Source organism: Nannobrachium achirus, assembly GCF_963921795.1.
Source record: "Nannobrachium achirus genome assembly, chromosome: 24".
Classification (NCBI taxonomy): domain Eukaryota; kingdom Metazoa; phylum Chordata; class Actinopteri; order Myctophiformes; family Myctophidae; genus Nannobrachium; species Nannobrachium achirus.
In genome coordinates, this window is record NC_137831.1 from 30,439,805 (window position 1) to 30,461,775 (window position 21,971).

The 21,971-nt window shown below is 44.9% G+C and overlaps 1 protein-coding gene across 1 annotated transcript in view; it reads right to left on the bottom strand.

The window, feature by feature from the left end:
• LOC308280209 (dystrophin-like) overlaps positions 1-21,971 on the bottom strand; it is a gene marked incomplete at both ends in the record, with an annotated part of 562,770 nt that overhangs the window by 104,988 nt on the left and 435,811 nt on the right. The window contains 6 exon segments of the mRNA XM_080720472.1: positions 10,927-11,116; positions 12,926-13,080; positions 13,724-13,935; positions 15,590-15,707; positions 20,946-21,115; positions 21,522-21,618. Coding sequence (XP_080576598.1) covers positions 10,927-11,116; positions 12,926-13,080; positions 13,724-13,935; positions 15,590-15,707; positions 20,946-21,115; positions 21,522-21,618 — 942 coding nt within the window.

Here is a 21,971-nt window from a genome sequence, read left to right on the forward strand (position 1 = left end):
ACATCTCCCCATCACCCCCGTTCACTGATTGGTCTAGATCGACCAATCATGTGCGCCCCCTGGTTTCAGAGGCACGGAGACATCACAGTCACGGTGATAGGGCTTCACCGTTATCTCATTTTAGGTGATAGCTTATCACCTAAAAGTTGAAGTGATCAACCTTCACCTCGGACTATGATAAAGCCTTAAGGCCACGTTTACTCGAAAATGGTCTTTAAAGAGAACGCCAAAATGTTGTTGCGTCCTGCGACTACGTGGACATGCATCAGCATTGAAAATGCTGTAATGTGCATGCCATGTCGCACAGACAGACGCCGTTGTACTTCCTTGTTTACATTCACCATGGTATCGTGGCTGCACAGAGTCTGCACGGGCATAGATATAAAACGCTAGATACCTCATCCGCCACTGCAGTTCATCGGAGCGACGAGTAACAACGTGAAAACTAACATGAAAACTAATGTGAAAAAAAAAAAAAGCTAAAGCTAAGCTATGGTGACTAAAACCATGGCTAAATATATGGACAATTTTGTCAACAACATAAACTAGACTTAAATGTTAAGGAGGGACTTAGTGGCGAACAGATCCGGTAGAACTAAAAGACAAGTCATTTTATGTTTGGTTGCGCTGAATAGCAGGTCTACAAGCTCTTATTGCAACGCGTTGTGAGCTTGTAGATCGGTTGTTTTAAGCATGGACACAAGAGTAAAATCAGGCATTACGACGCAATCAAGGCCTGCCAAAATACATGCTTGACTACAAAATCAACTGTAGATTTAGTTGACTTAAATCTTATGATATTTAGTCAACTGGCAGTTGAGCCAGTATAACAGCAGTGACAACACACAGTGTAGGGAGGAATTAATTGGCATAGCAACGAGAAAAATACAATAAAGACAAAACCTTAACCACTTTCAACCTGGTGTCCCTAACTTGGAGGTGTCATTTTAGGTCGGGTAAAATATGTATTTTCTGTTAAAGAGCTGGAGAGACAGTTACTGACCAAACACCATCAGAATATAGAGCTATTTAAAACCTAATTTAACAAAGAAACGAAAAAGCAGCTTTAAACATTTACTTAAGATTAAAAGCTAACATATTCTCAATGTTTTAGTATTTAGTATGCTACTAAGCTGTGGAAAAGTATAATTCAAGTTCATAGTGGCTATGTTTACACTCTCAACCATATCCTCTTAATATTACACACCGTTTAAATGTCAGCGCATTACCTTTTTGCAATAATATGCATAGATAGGTTCTTATCGGGGATATGAGAAACATGAAGCACAGACACGTTGTGAGCTTATAGATCTGCTATTTCCACTAGAAGGAATTCAATTTGGTTCGAAATGTTTTTTTTCCCCCTGAAAATGTTAAGCATGAAAACATGTTATTGTGTTTGCTGCCAGATCGCCATAGTTGCAGATGGGAGTTACAAAACAAACGTGCCTTTTACACCAACTATGACCTTGCTTCTCAGTGACTGTGAATGCCTAACAATAGCAGGTCTGATTGTGTAAGGATACAAAAAAGAGAAATTACTGCTGCCATAAAAAATGTTCTGTTGTTAGTCGACAACTTGTGGTACATTGAAGGTGCACATGAACCTCCATGTAACAACAAAAAAACAATGTAACTCGGGCCATGTGTGTGTGTGTGTGTGTGTGTGTGTGTGTGTGTGTGTGTGTGTGTGTGTGTGTGTGTGTGTGTGTGTGTGTGTGTGTGTGTGTGTGTGTGTGTGTGTGTGTGTGTGTGTGTGTGTGTGTGACATTGCCTTGGACCCCAGAAGACTAGTGAGCGTTTGGGTGTAAGCTAGCCTCGGAAACCCAGACTTTTAGGGTGTAAGCTAATGGGTATCTTTTTTTTTAAATAAACAAATAAACTGGGTAAAAAAATACCTATACAAGACCATAAAACCACTCCTAACCACACAAAAACTATGTCCGCTCCCCTATGGCAGCCTCAGGAGATGTGTGCTTTATTAACCCATTTAGGCCTAGGATTATTGACTACTTCAACCATTGAAAAATAGCAGATATACAAGCTCACAGCGCGGCACCGAGTGCCGCGCTGCGAGCTTGTATATCTGCTATTTTTGAAAAATCATGATTTTTCTTTGCAAGTCTTTGAATATATCTATTTAAAAGCGAACATTTGTAAATCAAATATTTGCTTCTGGGGGGTCCCTGGAACAACATATTTTGATATGGGGGTCCGTGGCTAAATACCTGTAATTTTGGGGGTCCTTGACATGAAAAAGTTTGAGAACCACTGATTTAGCGGAAGGATTTAGAAGTCGGGTCAAAGATCGGGTCAAAGATATTCATAGACTTGCACACATTTTCACGATTTTTCAAAAATAGCAGATATACAAGCTCGCAGCGCGGCACCAAAGGTTAAAGCATACAATAATGGTTAAAGTGGTTAAAACCTAACGCGACTCGGGCGCGTTCCAGGTATTTGAGAGTTAAACACAGAGAGGCAGGGGAGAGACGGGAGGGGGGGCTTCGTGGAACACGGATCAAACCGCAGGACGCCGGGATTATGTTGTTATGAGGACAAGAGACCCCCGCCGCGTCGACGCTAATTTGGCACTTTGGGGAGTTCATCACCTACATCGTGTTTTCTAATTGCTCTCGTTAAAATGTGAACAATAGCCGAATAAGACGTGACGCATGGTAAACAGGGTTCCCACACATTTTTACCAATTAATTTCCAAAACTTTTCCAAAACTTTTCCAGAATATTTAACCCAATTTCCAGGACTATATAACAATAATTCAGCTGAATAACAGGTCGCTTACTCTTATGTGCAATGCCCAAAGACAGGTAGTGTATGCCAGTGGTTCTCAACCTTTTCAGGCCGTGACCCCCATAATAATCATATTTTAACTGGGGACCCCCCCACACTCTGACTAGCACTAAGAGTAGAGGAATTTTGTATAACACGGTTCTATTGAACGCGAGGCGTTGTGAGCATGTAGATCGGCTATTTTCACAATTTCTGCCTCTAATATTTGACAATTTGGCCAATGTTTAATTTGTCACTTCAGAGGTATTAACAAAATCAATAACCAAAGACAATGCATAACAATTTTTTTTCCAGGACCTTCCAGGACCCTTGATCAATTCCAAAACTTTTCCAGTACTGGAAAAACATGTTTCTAATTTCAAAATATTTCCAGGAATTTCATGACCGTGGGAACCCTGTGTAAAGTTATTACACGTTTTTACATGTTGGGGATTTGATGAAGATGCTATAGGGATCTCAGGCCACACTGCGGCTATGGATCTGAGGTCACACACATGCATGCAATTTGCCTAACCCGACTCCGCCAGATGGTGGCGCCTTGAGTCAGGTTACAATTTGCCCGCATAAACAAAGATTTGGTGTGGCAGGGGGAAAAAACTGAGGGGAGGACCCCTGGGGGACTCCTAGCCTAGCTCAGCTAGACTCTATCTGCCGTTGCATAAAGTCCATGATACACGTAGCAATTATTTCATCAATATCAACCAGCAACGACCAGAGACGTCAATTGGGTATGGCTAGGTATGGCAGTTGCTTTACCTTTGCCAAAGGGGAAAAAAAAATGTACTTCCTAAAATAAATTCATGCCTGTTGATAAGATATGGCAACATGACTGGTGTCTTGCCCGCGTGAAGGCACAAAATAATTAATCCAATGACGCTGCCAATGGCCATACCCAATTGACGCCTCTGGTCGTTGCTGGTTGATATTGATGAAAAAATTGCTACGTGTATCAGGGGCTTAAGGCAGCAGCCACGCAGTGTGAGGCTATCAACCAGGTCGGTCATTGCTGTTAATTCAAGCTGTGACACTCAGCGTCGATCACCAGCTTTTGTTAACGAGGTGTGAAAAACAGCCATTTGCGAATGCACAGGCGTGGGTGGGTGCACCTTCAAAGCTAGAGGAGCGGCGCTCCTGTCTATCGCTAATTGCACATAGAGACTGAATCATGTCGAATGATTCAGTCACACGCCCTGCACTGCAGCGTCGATATGTACTGGAAGACTATTACTGTAATGCCATGACAGTTGGGCTGAGACATCAGACATGGACCCTCACAGCACCACAGGAACGAGCCCCAGGATGGAGTCTACGTAGAATGCTACGAATGGCACTAGGTGTCACATGGACGGACCACATCAGGAATGTGGTCCTCTATGGCAGTGTTTCTCAAACTTTTAAATTCCAAGGTCTTCCCTTAACTCATTTGGTTCCATTTGTATTCTGTCAGAGTTACAGACTCGTAAGAGTCAATTTAGACCCTCCTAAAGGCACCCATAGAGTCACTGGAATCCACTTTGAGAAACACTGCTCTATGGCATTGGTTCTCAAAGTGGGGTCCTCGAGGGAGTTTCAGGGGGTCCCCAGCTAAATGGTAGCTGGGAACCAAATGGACCCTTATGGGTATGTAACTCAGAGAGTGAACAAATGGAACCAAATGGACCCATTCTCTCAGAGTTCAATTAACTAATGCATGTCAAACTGGGGGTTCCTGAAATTAAAATGATCCAGAATCACTGCTAGAGCAGTAAAACAAAAACTCGAATCGACGTCCCTGGCATATCTTTTCAAATGGGGGTCCGTGGCGTGGGCTAATAATTGTCAATTTGGGGGTCCTTGACATGAAAAAACTTTGAGAACCACTGCTCTATGGGGACCTACCACGGGTCACAGACAAAGTCAGAGAGAGAATAGGATGAGGCTGGCAGGGAACTGCGTCAGGCTCCCAGAACTAGAGGCAAGCAAACTGCTCAGGGCGGATTCACACTGCGGTCTCGAGACCGGTCTCGAGGCTACTTGGCAGATGTTTAAACCGGTTTTGACAGTGTGAAGCGTGCGGTCTTCCTCAGAAACGGATAGCCTCGAAACCACCTCAAGAGGTAGTCTCGAGACTGCATTGTGCGACCTCGAGACCGGTGAGCCGCAGTGTGAAGCAACCGGCCTCAAAAACGGTATTGATGTTGAACGTGACCTCATATAATGTCGACGAGTCAGCCGTCGGCACAAATAAACACTGGGTAACAGTTGTCGACATGGCCATGGGATCAGCGACTTCATCTCACAGAGAGATTGCTTGCTTGTAGGACTGTCTTCTAAAATTCGTTTATATGTTTTATATCACCAGTTAGCCTACTACTGTGGTGCGCTGGACTGGTGTCATGTACTTCCAATTGGGAGAAGTAGCAATTGGCGAACAGTTATTTATTGTCTCGCACCAGCGCACTGAGGCAGGGGTGAAAGTGAGACGGGACGGCCAGAACCGGCGCTCCGTTAAAACATTCGGAACACGGGACTGTAATCTAGGCTGACCTAGGATCAGATTCAGGTCCGTTATTAGCCGCGAGGCAGCGACATGAAGTATGGCTGTAACTGTGAGATGATGGTTATGCTGCTCTGGATCAGATTTACAGCGGGAGGGGGGGGGGGGGGGGGGGGGGCTTGGTGCGTGCGTGCATGCATGTGTGTGCGCTGTCGCCCGTCGGGAAAGAAAAGCAGAAAGAGAAAGCACTAGCCTACAAGTTAAACCATGAACTGTTAAACCATGAAAACAAACCGAAAATGACTTACCGCTGTTGATAGAAAATAGCCTAAAAGTATTCCTTTATCCCTGACTTTTGTTTCGATGTTATAGATTCCTTGGCACTGCTTGTGCACTGCTGTGCCTGCTTGACGTGCCATTAATGTGAATATTAAGCCACAAGCGTTTCAGCCATGTTGATTATTAAATAATTAAAATAATAACGTGCGCTGCGCTGCATGTCTCGCTCATCATTCTGCACGTTTATGCGCCTGGAAAATAGCAGATCTACAAGCTCACAACGCGTCGCGGATGCAAGGTCAGTGTGAGCTTGTAGATCAGCGACACAGGTCAATTGATATGCAAATAGGCTTGTTTGTCTTGTCGAGGTGTGGGGGGTGCGAGACCCAAGACCACTGCAACAATGTTCCACACTGCGCTGTCGCGCGTCATTGAATTGTTACACCAACTTTCGTGCCTGAATTTATTGGCAACCACCATCAGCAATGTCGCATAGTTGATGACACTATGTGCATACCGCCACCTATAGGACCGGGCTGTATAGTGCTAGTGATCTCCAGGGAGGCCAGAAGGTCTGCCAATGTGAATGCTGGCCAGCGTGAACCAGCAACCGGTTTCAGAATCAGTTCTAATCAAACGGATTGCAGTGTGAATCCGCCCGAACTCTATGGGAGCCAACCCAGGGCAAAGCCAGGAAAAGGCAAGAAGCGCACCACGTACGCACATATGCACTGCGGCACGAAAGCTTAGTTAAACAACACTAGTGTAGAGCTCAAGACCCTTATGTTAGACAAGAGAGTGTGGAGGGCAGCGATCCAGGAGTCCCGAGTTGGTGTTGCTAGACTGCATTCTCGCATTGCATCGTATAAGGAAGGACACCTAATTCCGGCCTTGCACATAATGACAGAGAGAAATGACGGAATAGGATATCTTAAGTATACAATTCTACAAGTGTACAGTATTATCCATGTTTATAGGACTTGCGTGAAGCTTTACATATTCACTACAAAGACATACTCCAAGTCCAAAGGCGCAGTACCTTTACACGGGAGTCTGCTGCACACAACCTGAATAGTAGAGGTTTTAAAATACCTCGTTAGCATCACTAACATGTTTCTAATTAAAACAGGAGGTGATAAAAGCTTGTTGAAAGTTCTCAGTCTGAAATAAAGAGCGCTGACAAAGCTAACACACCCTCAGCATGATGTGAGGCATGTGGAACAGCCTTCACACCAACTGAAATGTCATGAATTTCCAATACCTCAAATGTTTTACGATCATTTGGGGAAAAACACATTCGACTATGCTGCCACCGAAAGGTGGAATGCCATCCCAAAACCCACTCAAGATATTGACTCTCTAGACTCATAACTAAACCAAAAGAATGGCTGTGACCTTAAAATACAACCGGGCTTAGTAGAATACCATGGAACACCTTGGTAGTAGCAACCGCTGTCCCTCACACCCACTACTGCCTTTTCTGCTAATATACCTTTAGCTGTTACTGGAAGTTACCAATATGTATTGTATAGTATTGTGTTTATCCAAAGCGCTTTTTATTCAAATTACTTTACATAGATTGTGCATTACATTCGCCCATTCACAAACACATTCATACACCGATGGCGGAGGAAACCATGCAAGACCAATCTGCTTCTGCTCACCGGGATCAACTAGGGATTCAGACAGAGTCTTGCTCAAGGACAGTTCGACACTAACTCTGGGGGAGCCCAGGATCGAACTGGGAACCTCTCGGTTGCCATCCGGCCGCTCTGCCGGCCACTCTACTCCTGAGCCAATGCCGCCCGTGTTGTATTGTCTTACTGATTAATTGAGTACAATGGACCACAATGGAAACAAGCCCCCTGGGGCATACTTTTAGCATAATATTTGACTGTGTAGAACTACTGGTAATGATCTTGTTAATAAGGTAAATCAATCAATCAATCAATCAATCAATCAATCAATCAATCAATCAATCAATCATGTTTGTAAGAGACAAAAATATCAAAATATATGTTGGGGGAAAATGCAAAGAATGAATAATATATAATATATATAATATATAATACAAAAATAAAATAAAATGAAATAAAGTCACCCACGCATTAGATGGACAATATTAGTCACCAGAACCAAGGACGGGTGTTCCGGGGTCCTAACAAAATCCTGAGTAGACATTAAAATGACCCCAACCCTAACCCTAACCCAAACACGTTTGAGATTAAATTGTCCATCTAATTGATTCTCTGTCGCGTGACGGAGTCGCATCACCGAAAATAGCCGACCTACGAACTCACAGCGCGTCGCGACAAGCATGTAGGTGGACAATTTCCGGCGTCGCCACTCCGTCACACTACGGATTATGACCTGAAATCAAAGTAACAAGGCAGCGTTATTCGACGTACGTGTTTGCGATCTATGCCTTTGCCTAATGTTGTCCCAACCTGCACGTGGTAGACCTTCCTACGGAGCATGTTAGTCCACCGTCCCGTGTCAGACCACAGCCACAAAACGCATGCCGTGCACTCCTTCTCCGGGTGCCCTCACAATGGAGCGACCAGCTCGCCTGGCTCTGGACAAGCCATTGTGTGTATCCCTGTGTATGAGTGTGTGTCTGTGTGTGTGTGACAGAGAGAGAGGAGTGGAGGGAAGGGGACATGAATCAGACAATTATTCAGAAATATGGCCAGACAGACAGAGAGAGGGAGGGAGAGAGAAATAGTGTGTGTGTGTGTGTGTGTGTGTGTGTGTGTGTGTGTGTGTGTGTGTGTGTGTGTGTGTGTGTGTGTGTGTGTGTGTGTGTGTGTGTGTGCGCGCTTGCTGGAAGACACACACACGCACGCACAGCAGTCTCCCTCAAGTAGGCACACTACATACAGTACCACTGTTGTATTCACAAGGAAACGTGTGTGTGTGTGTGTGTGAATGTATGTGTGTGCGTGTGCTGTGCGCGCATGTCTCTGTGTGTGTGCGTGTGTGTGTGTGGGGGTGTGTGACTGTGTGTGTCTGTGTGTGTGTGTGTGTGTGTGTGTGTGTGTGTGTGTGTGTGTGTGTGTGTGTGTGTGTGTGTGTGTGTGTGTGTGTGTGTGTGTGAGAGTGTGTGAGTGTGTATGTGCGCGCATACATGCGCACATGAAGGGACATGAGGGGATGGGGAAGGAAGGAAGACTGGACATGTGAATGTCGAGTGGGTGCACGTGTGCGTGCATGCGAGCGTGCACGCTCGTGTCTAACAGAAAGAGCGTGTGGGCGCGGGGTGAAAAGCTGAGGGTCACAAAATGTTCCCGGGCTGAACAGAGCCTTCCCTTCAAAACTCCCACAATGCAGCGACGCCGAGCGCCGCCGAACGCCGACCAATGGGACGACAGCACACTGCCGGGTCAGCATTCCTTCCATGCCAGCTGGGACAACAAGTCATGTAAGGCTAACCACTCTTCTGTTCGCAAAGAGCATTCCTTTAGGGCAGGGGTGGGCAACTTTGATGATGGTGAGGGCCACTATATTTCCACCTTCACTCAAGAGGGCCACATTGCATATTGCTACGTCCTACAAAAGAAGCAAACATAGCGGATCTACAAGCTCAAAACGCATCGCGCTGCGATGCGTTTTGAGCTTGTAGATCGGCTATTTTTGCTTCTTTTGAATTGGAATCCTGAAATATTTTTGGTTATTTTTTAATTGGAATCCTGAAACGTAACATTTTGATTTAATTTCAAACGCATTTAGTTATATACTCATGTTAACTTTATGAACCTAAATACAAATACATTGGACATAAAAAAAATACATTTTAATACTACTATACTAGTCATTAAGCTACTAATATTGACTGACGGAATTAAAGCAGGTCATGTTTGGAACTGTAACAGCTGAAATCAATACTATATCAGTATTCCGTATTAACCTGCGGGCCGCATTAAGTGAAGATGGGGGCCGCATGTGGCCCCCGGGCCGCCTGTTGCCCATGTATGCTTTAGGGCATTTGTTGTGTTGTTCACTAGACAAACGCAGCACAGAAGCAATGCCATGGGCAACTCTATTGATACAAACATACAATTTCTTTTATTTTTTTTTATATTGTCTATTTCGGGGGGAAACCTCATATGTGCAACACTGTTAAGCCCTTTGCACAGAGGCGCGTTTAACCGCACGGATAAAACGGACAATATTATTTTTTGAAAAGAAAACAATGATTCTCTATGACCTCATGCACACAGGCTCCGAATTAGCCGTGCGACGAGTGGCTGCCGCCGTGCGTTTTTTTCTCGATCGAACCCAGTTCGATTCGTGCGTCTTGTCGCATGCGGTAAAAAACTCATCACTCCTTTTATGACTCCTTTTTGGATCTGCAGCGCCGATTCCGCACAGCCTTGCACACCAAATCCAATGCGTTTTATTCATGCCGCAAACGAAAAAAACCCAACTGTCCTGTGTGCAAAGGGCTTTACTTTTCAAGGTTTTCAAGGCAAAAGTAGCAAAATAGCTTTGTGCCACATTTTTTTTATATACTTTTTATATTTTATTATATACTCATTACCATCACTAGTAAGACGCTCAAAGGGGAAGAAGCGACCTCACCCTAAAGGGTGCGCACATGGGTGTGTGCACTGTGCACGCATCCGGCAGACTGCTGGGCGAGCGCTGGCGCTTTGACATGGGATCAACTTTGACCAAAAAAATGCACAGACCTGGTTAGTTGTTTAAGTTGAACAAAATGTGTCCATATATTATGGCCGAAATGTGGCCATATTTTCCCAAATATGGAGATGAACGATGTGTCATCATAGGTGTCTGACATCATAGACCACATGAGACACAATATGTCCAAATATGGGCATTCCCAGATATGGGCTTAATATTGATGACATCAGAGATCTCCATATCTCATGAACAAACACTGAACTACACGGCCCGGACTATATGGCCATATGTCTGTTGGCTTATGAATTGGCATTTGCACAATTTTGCACTTTGCACAATTTTGCAGTTTGCACTCGAGTTTTGCACTTTTTTAGGTAGTTTTAGATCTTAACATATAGACCTTAAGCAGCTTAGTTCTTTTAGCAACTTAACACTGATTTTAATGTGGTATTCTTAAGACTGTAGCTGCTGCTTTTGCTTGCGCACAATGAATTTCACTTGCCCTTTTACTTGTAAATTGGTATTGTTGACAATAAAGTTGAACCTTGATATATAGGTATAAAAGGGACAAGGACGTGTATTGATAACAGATCATGCTTTGGTGTGACACGAGGCGTCACACCTCAGCGTGACATGTGACGGACGGATATGATCTGCAGGCTTTCATACTAAATGCGACCTACGGTCACAGTTAAAGTGTGCATGGAGTGCCATACCGTCCACTGTGTGATGAGGTTCTTGACGGCGTCGGGCTGCTCGCCCAGCCTCTCCTGGTTGGTGGCGTCGATGAGCACGTTGCAGGTGGTCTCCGCCTCCGTCAGCCAGCTGAGGAACTTCTCCAGGTCCAGGTAGAACTGCTGCAGCAGCCGCAGAGCCGCCTCCAGCGCTGCCTCCCTGTCCGCCACACTGCACCGCGCACACACGCACACATACACACGCACACACACACCAGTGGCGTCAGTTCAGCAAAAGCTAAGGTGTGACGGTGCGCGTGCAAGACACCAGTCATACCTTTGCAACAGGCATGATGAATTTGTTTTAAGAAGTATATGTTATTTTTTTCCCCTGTAGCCAAGGTATGGCAGCTGCCATACCTTGCCATACCCAATTGACGCCTCTGACACACACACACACACACACACACGCGCGCGCACGCGCGCGCACGCACGCACGCACGCACGCACGCACGCACGCACGCACACACATCCTCATTTTATGTTTGGTTGCGCTGCACATCTACAAGCTCACAACGCGCCCCAGCACATCGCGTCGCGAGCTTGTAGATCGTCTCTTTTCAGCCTGCAAAACCAAGTGCAAAACCAGGCATCACGACGCCCCAACTAAAACCTTATGTTATTTAGTCGACTAAAACTATAGACTAAATCTAAAACATTCCAGATGACAAAAATTGTATTTAATTAATTGTTGAAAAGACTGTGATTAAAACAAAATCTAAATTTGCTGTCAAAATCAACACTGACACACACACACACACGGCGGGAAAAGAATAACGAATGCCCTCTACTTTCAGCTTGGGTGTAATTGCCTTGTGGATACAAAGAGACCCGAGGTCAGCATAACACTCAGTGCAGGTCAGGAGTGAGTCAGGACGCACGCACGCACACACACACACACACACACACACACACACACACACACACACACACACACACACACACACACACACACACACACACACACACACACACACACACACACACACACACACACACACACACACACACACACAGTCGCTCCTATACTGAATGGCACCTATTGGCCAAAGAGGCACCCGCGTACCAATGAGTTCTCACATAAACACGTGCACTCACGCGGACCATGTGGCGAATGCAACGTGAAAGTCAGTGGGATACCGTGTGGCTGGAAATGCACACTTTGCGCAGGAGAGAGGACAGTGTGAAGCTTTTCTGAGGCCGATGCTATCAACCAACTCAGCGTTATATGCTGTAGGCCTGGTCACATTATTTCACATTATTTTTTCATAATCATCATAATCATTTCCATGTTGTACATGTTCATATAGTTTCAAAAAGTTGAGGAAATAGCCGAAATAGCAGATCTACAATTTTCTTGTAGATCTGCTATTTCCATCAATGTTATTTTTTTAAGTATAAAGTGGTCAAATTTGTCAGTAATTTCTTTGTAGGTTGTGTGTCATATCTGCTATGTGCAACTTCAAAGCCTGCAAGCCAAACAGAAATGTAATTGTCAATGACAAAAAACGAATTAAATCGTTATTCGCAATTATTTGAGTCACAATTCATCGCTGTGTAAAATGTCATAATCGTGACAGCCCTAGCTATTTGTATGACAAATAGCGAAGATTATGTGGATCTACAACATCATCATTTTCACAATTAGAAAAATATCTTAAAAAATATATTTACTATGAAATCCAGTCTATTTATGATGTTTAAATAAATAAATTCAAGTTGAATGTTCTCAAAAATACGTATTTTTCAAAATTGATTAGACAGCGTTGCAGTTTTTGACAAAATCGATAATCAGAAGTCTAGGATTCTCCAAAATCACGATCGGCATCAGACAAAGAAATCTATAGTGCAAATCTATAGTGCAATTGTTCCATAACTTTTCAGGTCGAGACCCAAAAGAGAGATTAGACGTTTTCCCCGATGGATGGATTAAAATTGTCAGGTGTGTATGTATGTGTGAGTGCGTGCGCGGCCCGCTCACCGCTTCATGATGTGAGCCCAGGTGTTGGCCAGGTCGTCGTTGAGGTGCGTCACTCGGTGCGTGTCGTCGGACGAGTAGAGCGTCAGCAGCTTGTCGGCCAGAGCGTTGGTGTCGTCCACCTGTCCCTGCCACTGACCTAGCTCCTTCACAAAGCCCTGCACGCGCGCACGCACGCATGCACGCACGCACGCACGCACGCACGCACACACGCGCACACACACACACACACACACACACACACACACACACACACGCACACACACACACACACACACACACACACACATGCAGAGAATGTTAGAGAGGCAGGGGCTGAAATTTCTAAAAAGGCCTTTTGGTGAAAATATCGAAAATAGCAGACCTCCAAACTCACAACGCATCACGCTGCAACGCGTTGTGAGCTTGGAGGTCGGCTATTTTCTGTTTTGCTACACCGAATTAAGCATATTCAAGATAATACTGGAGCTGTGCTGTAATGGCATGGATTTCTACGCAGAGAGGGCAATTCCTTCAACATAAGATGCCGCATTCAAGTTCAGGCGAGTTTGGACACGGCAATTCTCTTGAATGCTGCCTTCAGGTAGGCCTATGGCATTTCTTTCAACACAGTGAAAACTGCATCCATGGTCTGGGGGGGGGGGGGGGGGGCTTTTTACAGACTGATAAAAGGGCAGGGGCTCAAGCCCCCTTTGATGTCTATGTGTGCACGTGCCTGCACACAGTGTAGGTACGTGCACAAAAAAAAAACGTATTAATAATAGGTCAGCGCTTCGGTCATTATCTTATTATCGCGCCCACCTTGAGCTCGGCGTTCTGCTTCTTGAGCGCGTCCACGGTGTACGAGACCTCCTGCCACGACTCCAGCCTCTCGTTGGCCCGCTTGATCAGAGGCTCCACCCCCTTCTTGGCCTCCAGCCAATCGGTGGAGTCCTGCAGCATGTTGTGCAGCTGCCTGGTCCTGTCGGAGAGCTTGGCCTGCGTGTCCTCCCAGTGGGCCTGCAGTCTGTCAACTAGCACGCACACACACACACACACACACACACACACACACACACACACACACACACACACACACACACACACACACACACACACACACACACACACACACACACACACACACACAACGTCACACACACAAAGACACACACAAAGTCACACACACACAAAGTCACACACACAAATAATGAACTAGACTGCTTCTTCAAACTTCACCGGCTTGTGCCGCGGCACCATGGAGGTGACGCAGGTGAAATGTTAACTCATTTCCTACGATCCCCGTCGAAACCGGAGATTTCCCGCTGTACCACTCTGCGATGCAACTGAAATATACAAACAAAAGGTTGTGAGGAGCAAACTCACAGAAAACTGCAGGTCTGCTACTGGCGCTCAGTTATTTTAGATGAGAGCTGAAGACCTTTCCGCTGCCGATTACAGAGGTTTGTTGTAGTAGATAGGTTTTATCAGTTTCTTTTGCACTGTAATTCTACACCCTAATTTAACTTTTCTTTGGTTTGTTCTTCTATCTCAATGGCTTGTTCAAATGCAAATAAACCTACAGCGTGATCAAAATAACCCAATTAGCTAACATTTAGACAAGACCACACGTTGACTTGTAACTAAATCAGTAGCCTCGGAAACCCAGGCTTTTATTTTGGCGATAGGAAGAAAAATAAAAGTCTGGGGTAACCTGCTGCAATTTCTGGCATATAAGTTTGAGGCGGGCCATGGCACAGATCGTGAACCAATAGGATCCAGCGGCTGTTTTCAGCCAGTGAATCCGCCCCTCTAGACCAAAATCAGCCTGTGTTAGGGAAGGCTACTAAATCAGTGACAAACATTTGGATTGAGAAGGAAAAACACTACGTGGCAGAGAGAAAGCGTTCAGTAATGAGTGGGTAGTGTGATTGTAATTGTGTAATAAATTATAAATCAGTTGAATATCCTCTCATCTCCGTCCACAGATGAAACAGTTCTCTCTAACTATCAGACGTGCTGCTGCTTGATGTGTGCACAATCATGCGTGGTTTGCATAGAGCTTACTTACTTATTTAATCCTCTCCTGTGCGTGCATGCGTGCGTGCGTGCGTGCGTGCGTGTGTGCGTTGATTTTGTCTACTAAAACTATGACGAAAACTTTTCGTTGACTATCTTTTTTCACTGACAAAAACAAAATAGAAACTAAATAAAAACTAAGCTATGATGACTAAAACTATGACTAAATATATTGATAAAAAAATTAAATAAAAAATTGAAAAAAAAAAAAAAAAAAAAAAAAAAAGGCTAAAATGTTATTGAGGGAACTAGTGGAGAAGATACTTGGTTGCATTTAGCCGACTAAAATCGTATGATATTTAGTCGACTAAAACTAGACTAATACTAAAACATTTCAGATGACTAAAATATGACTAAAACTAAAGGACATTTCATTAAAAAGACTATAGCTAAAACTTAATGGAAGATTTGCTGCCTAAATCAACACTGTGTGTGTGTGTGTGTGTGTGTGTGTGTGTGTGTGTGTGTGTGTGTGTGTGTGTGTGTGTGTGTGTGTGTGTGTGTGTGTGTGTGTGTGTGCGTGCGTGCGTGCGTGTGTTTGTGTGCGTGCGTGCGTGAGTGCGTTCGTGTGTGTGTGCATGCGTGCGTGCGGGGAGGCGTGTGTCTTACTGCGCTCGGTGATGGCGTTGCGTGTCTCCTGATTGCTGGTTTTGTTCTTGAGGTTCTGGGCTGCAGTCACCTGTTTGTCCAGCTGGGGGCGCCTATGCTCCAGCTCCTGCAGAGAAGACTGGAAACGACAAAGACACACACAAAACATATTTAAAGAATTGCACAAAATAGCACAACTAGCAGATCTACATGCTCATATCACGGTGCAAGGTGTCATGCCATGAGCTTGTATATCCGTTGTTTTGAATAGCCAAAGTACAAAATATAGGCCTTCTAGTTAAAATGGTTAAAACAACTGTGATGCTACATTTTGATGGGGACCCCCCAGCCCAAGGACCCCTAGAGAACCACTTCGCCAGAGAGTCAAGAGGAGACTTGAGCCTTATTGGCTGTAACACAATTACATGAATTACATCATGGAGCCTTCGCGCACCCATGTCATTATCAGCTAATTCAATTTGCAATGATTCCATTTGATTTAAGTACGCCAAAGACCATGCACCGACATTACTCATATCATTATTAACAATATGTAAGTGCTTTGCTAGCTGGTGCGCCTACATTCAACTGTAAAGGGATCCTGTGCTCCATCGTTCTTTGCCTCATTTCCTCTCCAATATACTTCTCAAACCGTTTCATTTATTTCTAAGACGCCCTGTTTGGTATGCATTAAGGCCACACACCCCTGCGACCTAGCATTTCCCAGGGACCCTGAACGGTGGGGGGGGCCAGTTGTGGGCAAGGAGGACCGCGCGAGACCGCACGGAGGCAGGGACGTGCTGGGCCCCTGATTCAGCCCGGGAAAAAGAGTTAGAGAGGCCCTCATTGCGCGCTGTAGACTAGAGAGAGATCTCTCTATAGCGCTGCTGCTACTCAAAGATTTGTGACAAAGTGACAAGCCAGTGAGCCAGTTACATGAGTTATATTTCGTCGTTGCCGGGTGGAAACCTTGTACGTCCAAAACCGTTTGTTTTGTTTTTATCATTTTAAAAATGATTTAAACTAGTGAAAACAGCCGATCTACAAGCACACAACGCCTCGCGGTGCGAGGCGTTGTGTGCGCCGTTCGGGAGTCCCGCTTTTCGCAATGGCCAGCACGTCCCTGCGCGGAGGTGCCGAAAGTTGGGGGGGCGAAGATTTATATTCTGTCCATAACGGCACATAACTCGGTAACGGCGCTGAGTCGGCTCATGCGACCGTCGCAACGCTCGACACGGCGACTCGCTCGCTCGGCGGTGTCGCACGTGGCTCATGGTCGCCTGAGACGGCGCGCCTCCGCCGTCATCACCGAAAACAAGCGCTCCTTTCCCTTGTAGCCCCCCGCGCCCCCACCGTTGCGCTTAGGGTCATTGGGGAAAAAACGTGGACGCCAGACCCCCATAGAGGGTACAACTGGAACCAAATGGACCTGTAAGGGTCCATTTGGTTCCAGTTGTATGCTCTTAGAGTTACAGACCCAGACCTCTAAGGGTCCATTTGGTTCAAGTGGGTCCATTTGGTTCCAGTTGTGTACCCTTTCAGAGTTACACACCCAAGACCTGCAAGGGTCCGTTTGGTTCATACTATAAGTACAGTATCAAACAATTTTCCCGGGGACCTCCTGATATATTCCGTATAACTTTACTAACTTGTGAGTGTACATTATGGCAATGTGGCCATGTTTTGAGATAATGAGGTAAACAAAAGATAAGGTAGAATCCCTGTGAGCAAAAGAAAAAAAAAACTCAAATTCAGATTTGTATTCATAGAAGAATATACAGTGTAATTTAGGATCTAACAGACCGAGGATAATGTAATACCTCGGTGAACTGTGGGGATACAGCAAACAATAACTGGAGCTCTGCACTTTACAAATATATGAATGAGACTGTCAAAAAGCGATGTCTTAATCCATTTAGAACGGGTACACTATATAGTGTATTATTATTTTATGCTTTAACTACTGAAAAATAGCAGATATACAAGCTCGCAGCGCGGCACTCGATCTGCTATTTTTGAAAAATCGTGAAAATTAGAATTTTGACCCGATTCTATAAGTGTCTTTTGAATCCTTCTAAGACTTTTTGAAAAACCTATGTTTCTATGTCAGCAATCTGGCTAGCCATTGTCAAAGAAAAGGTCCTTTTCACTCAACTGGAACTCAGTTAGTCTGTTCTTGAGAGACTACTATGTCAGTGGTTCTCAGACTTTTTCATGGTGAAGGACCCCCCAAAATGATATGTACTTGGCCACGGACCCCCATCTCAAAATATTTCGTTCCAGGGACCACCCAGAAGCAAAATTTTAGTTACACAAAACGTTCGCTTTGAAAATACATATATTCAAAGGTTTGCACACATTTTCACGTCTGTTTCAAAAATAGCAGATCTACAAGCTTTTAGCGCGGCACTGAGTGCCGCGCTAAAAGCTTGTATATCTGCTATTTTCCACTGGTTAAAGCATTCAATAATTCTAGGCCTAAATGGGTTGTTAAGTTAATATTGAATTTGGAATCTCTGGTGATTTAAAGCCTGGAGCGTTGCTGTTCTAGTATTTGCACAGACGCTAGCAGCTCAGAGGCACAATCAAATATGCCAGTCGTCGACGACCATAGTGGAATGTTGATTGGATTTGGAACCAGGGCTATAATAGTTGAAGTGGCTTTATGTAGCTATTTTTGTGAATTAAACTGAATTTTGTCCAAACTGTATGGTAGAGTTACCTGACTTTTGTCAGATGGTGGCAGTAGTGCGTAGGCTACCGCTCTACTTTACCATCTGAGTTCTCTCGTTGAGAGTTGATAACACTCGTAAAGCCCCGGGCCGGACCAATCAGCGGCAGCTACGGGCGGGCTCTGAGCGGCTCTGAGCCAATAGAGTCTGATTGCAGACCACGTTAACCCAGGAGGCGGATTCTGGGTGGAACGTCACGCAGACAGGCCAATATGAGTGGTTGGAGTTGGCACTCCCAGACTGTGATAGACAGACGGGCCCATCCAATCACCTGCTAAATAAATTCAAAAAATGGCCCGCCCCTTACATCGAGTGTGCCGGAGCAATCCCAGATGGATAGTAAGCAGAGCAATACGCACTGCTGCTATCATCTGGCGCAAGTCAGGTTAATGGTAGAGTAGTGGTTCTCAACCTTTTCAGGTGCTTTTCTAGGATCTCCTTTTAGTTGACCTTGTACCAGTGAACCGTACCGTCATGAAACTGTACCTTTTTCTATGCAAACTTCTAAATAAAGTCTCCAATCAATCAATCAATCAAAGCCAAAACGGTACGATATTTTGCTTTTGTAAACGATATAGTAGATCACTGCAAATTAAAATTCAGTTGCTATATCGTTACACCCCTAGTGATTACGGCCCTATGCGCTAGGTACCTGCAGGAAACAAGTCAAACAAATCACAAGATAAAAATCTAAACTAGCAAACGAAACGTGCTTTTAAAAACCAATTAAAACTAAACTGAAATTGAAAACAAGAAGTCATAAAAAAAAAGAAGAAGATAATACAATAATTTGGTTGGAACGTGTCTGACCTCCTTTCCACAGTGGATTGTTATTGCAACCGTCGAGTCATTGAACTGGCTTGAAAGTGAATCACAGATCAGTGGGCTCTAATTAGACGAGGTTCAGGTGTGAGGTTTTAATTGGATGTTTTGCAACCGAAGTTGGGTAAGTTACTTTGTATTTTTAATAGATTACATGTTACTTATTACCTTCATTTTTGAGCAAGAGTAATTTATATCAGGGGTTCCCAAACCTTTTTGTCTCAGGTCACCCCGTGAATATCTTTTTTAATCCGAGGCACATTATATTTTTCACTCCCAGCACCTTATATTTATAGCATATCGTCGTTGTCGGGTGGAAACCATGTATGTCCAGAACCGTTCGTTTTGTATTTATCATCTATAAAATGTACCAGACTAGTGAAAACAGCAGATCTACAACAGTTGTGTGCTTGTAGATCGGCTGTTTTCACTAGTTTTGTGCGACGGTCTTGTATGATGAAGCAGGGCTTTACTTTACCAAAAGACGTACACATTTGAAACTTTGAGATACAACATTTCTGCCCGACAGTGACGATATATTAGTGATTATGTTGCAAGGAAAACGTTGAGATAATAGCCATTTTTGTTAGAACTGACTGAAAATAACTTTGTACTTCAAGTTTAAAATGATACTAAATATTTTTTCAAGTGTCCAAATACATTCCAGATATTATCAAATGATCTCGTGGCACCCCTGGACTGCCATCACGGCACCCCAGGGTGACCCGTCACCCACTTTGAAAACCCCTGATGTATATTACTTATTACTTTTTCGTTTCTTTGAAAAACATGAAAAAATATGTTTTTCTTTAGGAGTGTTCCACTAAAGGCAGTGAAATAAGTATTCTAGACAGAAGATGGTGGTGCACTCTACGGTATAGCATCAGAACACTAGTATTATCACAGATATAAAGAGCTAGATGCCTCGTTCGCCTCTGCAGTTAATTGGAGCGGTGTGCAAAAGTTCTAGTCCGGACTTCCTGGAAAAACTAAGGGAACGCTTTCAGTCGAAGTGACTACTGGCCAATCACAGCGTGTCTTTTTCCCGGGACTTATCCAAGGACCGCAATTCAATTCAGCAGAGCCAGTTTCGATGTTGCGCTGCTCAGCTGTTCTTACAGGCTGCATACATAAAGACCAGCCCTCATCTGCCTCTGGTTGGCTTACCGACTTCCGTATGTGTGACGCACGCGGAAGCAATGAACACGGAAGCGATGAATATTCCCTTAGTTGCTCAATGCATACGCCCCCTAGCCGAAGGAGGCGTCTACCTTTCTATGTCGATGGGTATAATTCAAAACTACACCAGTCAGAATCAGTGACATCTCTGATGACATCACTGAAACTCACCTTCACGTGTCATCAGGTGAGGAGGCTTTTAGCGCAGATATAAAAAGCTAGATACCTCCTCCGCCGCTGCAGTTCATTGGCGCGACTGGTCAAACACCTCTGGCGGAAGTGCGTAACTGTGGAACTGCGGAAGGCACTCTGCCCCCTCCAATGGGAAAGAGGGAGTCCTGCCAGTCCTGCATCTGATTGGCCTACCGAGCTTCCCATTCTGTGACGCACAAGGAAGCATCCTTCAGAATTCCCAAGAGCCCCGCCTCAGAATTCTGGAGGCTTGCATAGAGTTATTGGGAGGCTTGCCAGCTCTCTTTGACCAACCCCCCCCCCCCCCCCCCCCCCCCCCCACCGGAGGGAGGTATCTAGCTTTTTATATCTGTGGCTTTTAGTGCCTACAAGTAAAACTGCTCTCAGCAGGAAATGCCCAAACAAGGCATTTCCAGTGTACAGGGTTTAGTACTTTTCCCACTGCCCCTGACCTTGAACTGGCCGATGTTCTGGTTGATGTCGTCCAGGTCGGCGACCACCACGCGCTTGTTCTGCACCATGTGATCCATCATGGTCAGCCAATCGGTGAGCTCCGCCCAGGACTTGTTGAACTGAGCCAGCACCGCCGCGTCTGGCTGGGCGCTGCCCGTCAGGGACTCGGCTAACACACAAACGCACGCACGCACGCACGCACGCACGCACGCACGCACACACACACACACACACACACACACACACAGACAGACAGACAGACAGACAGAGATGTGCACACACACACACACACACACACACACACAGACAGACAGACAGACAGAGATGTGCACGCACACACACACACATACAGGAATACCATAAACATACCGTGACATTTGTTGTAATTTACAGACACCCATCTGTGACATGTGTTTAGTTAAAAGTTAACTTAACTTATAGGAAAATTATGGCACATAATACAATGATCTTTATTTAACTTTAAAAAGACAACGTCAAGGACTCTGTAAAAAGCAGACAGACAGACTTACACACAAACAGGCAGACAGGCACGCATGCACACGCGCACCCCTTACCGGTTTTCTTTGCCATAAGCAGGGCCATTCTCTCCTCATGCTGGCGTATCAACTCCAGAATTATGATCCAGTCCTCTTTTAGCTTAACATACTTCACCTGGCAAAACACAAACATGTACAGACAGACACACACACACACACACACACACACACACACACACACACACACACACACACACACACACACACACACACACACACACACACACACACACACACACACACACACACACACACACACACACACACACACACACGTGATGCTATAGTGCAGTGTTTATCAAAGTGGATTCCAGGGACTCCATACGATCCATACAAGTCTGTAACTCTGACCGTGTACAAATGGGTCCATTTGGTTCCATTTGTATACGGTCAGAGTTAAGGGGAGACCTTGAAATTTGAAATTTTGAGAAAAGACTGCTGTAGTGTGATGAAGTAGGGCGTTCAATT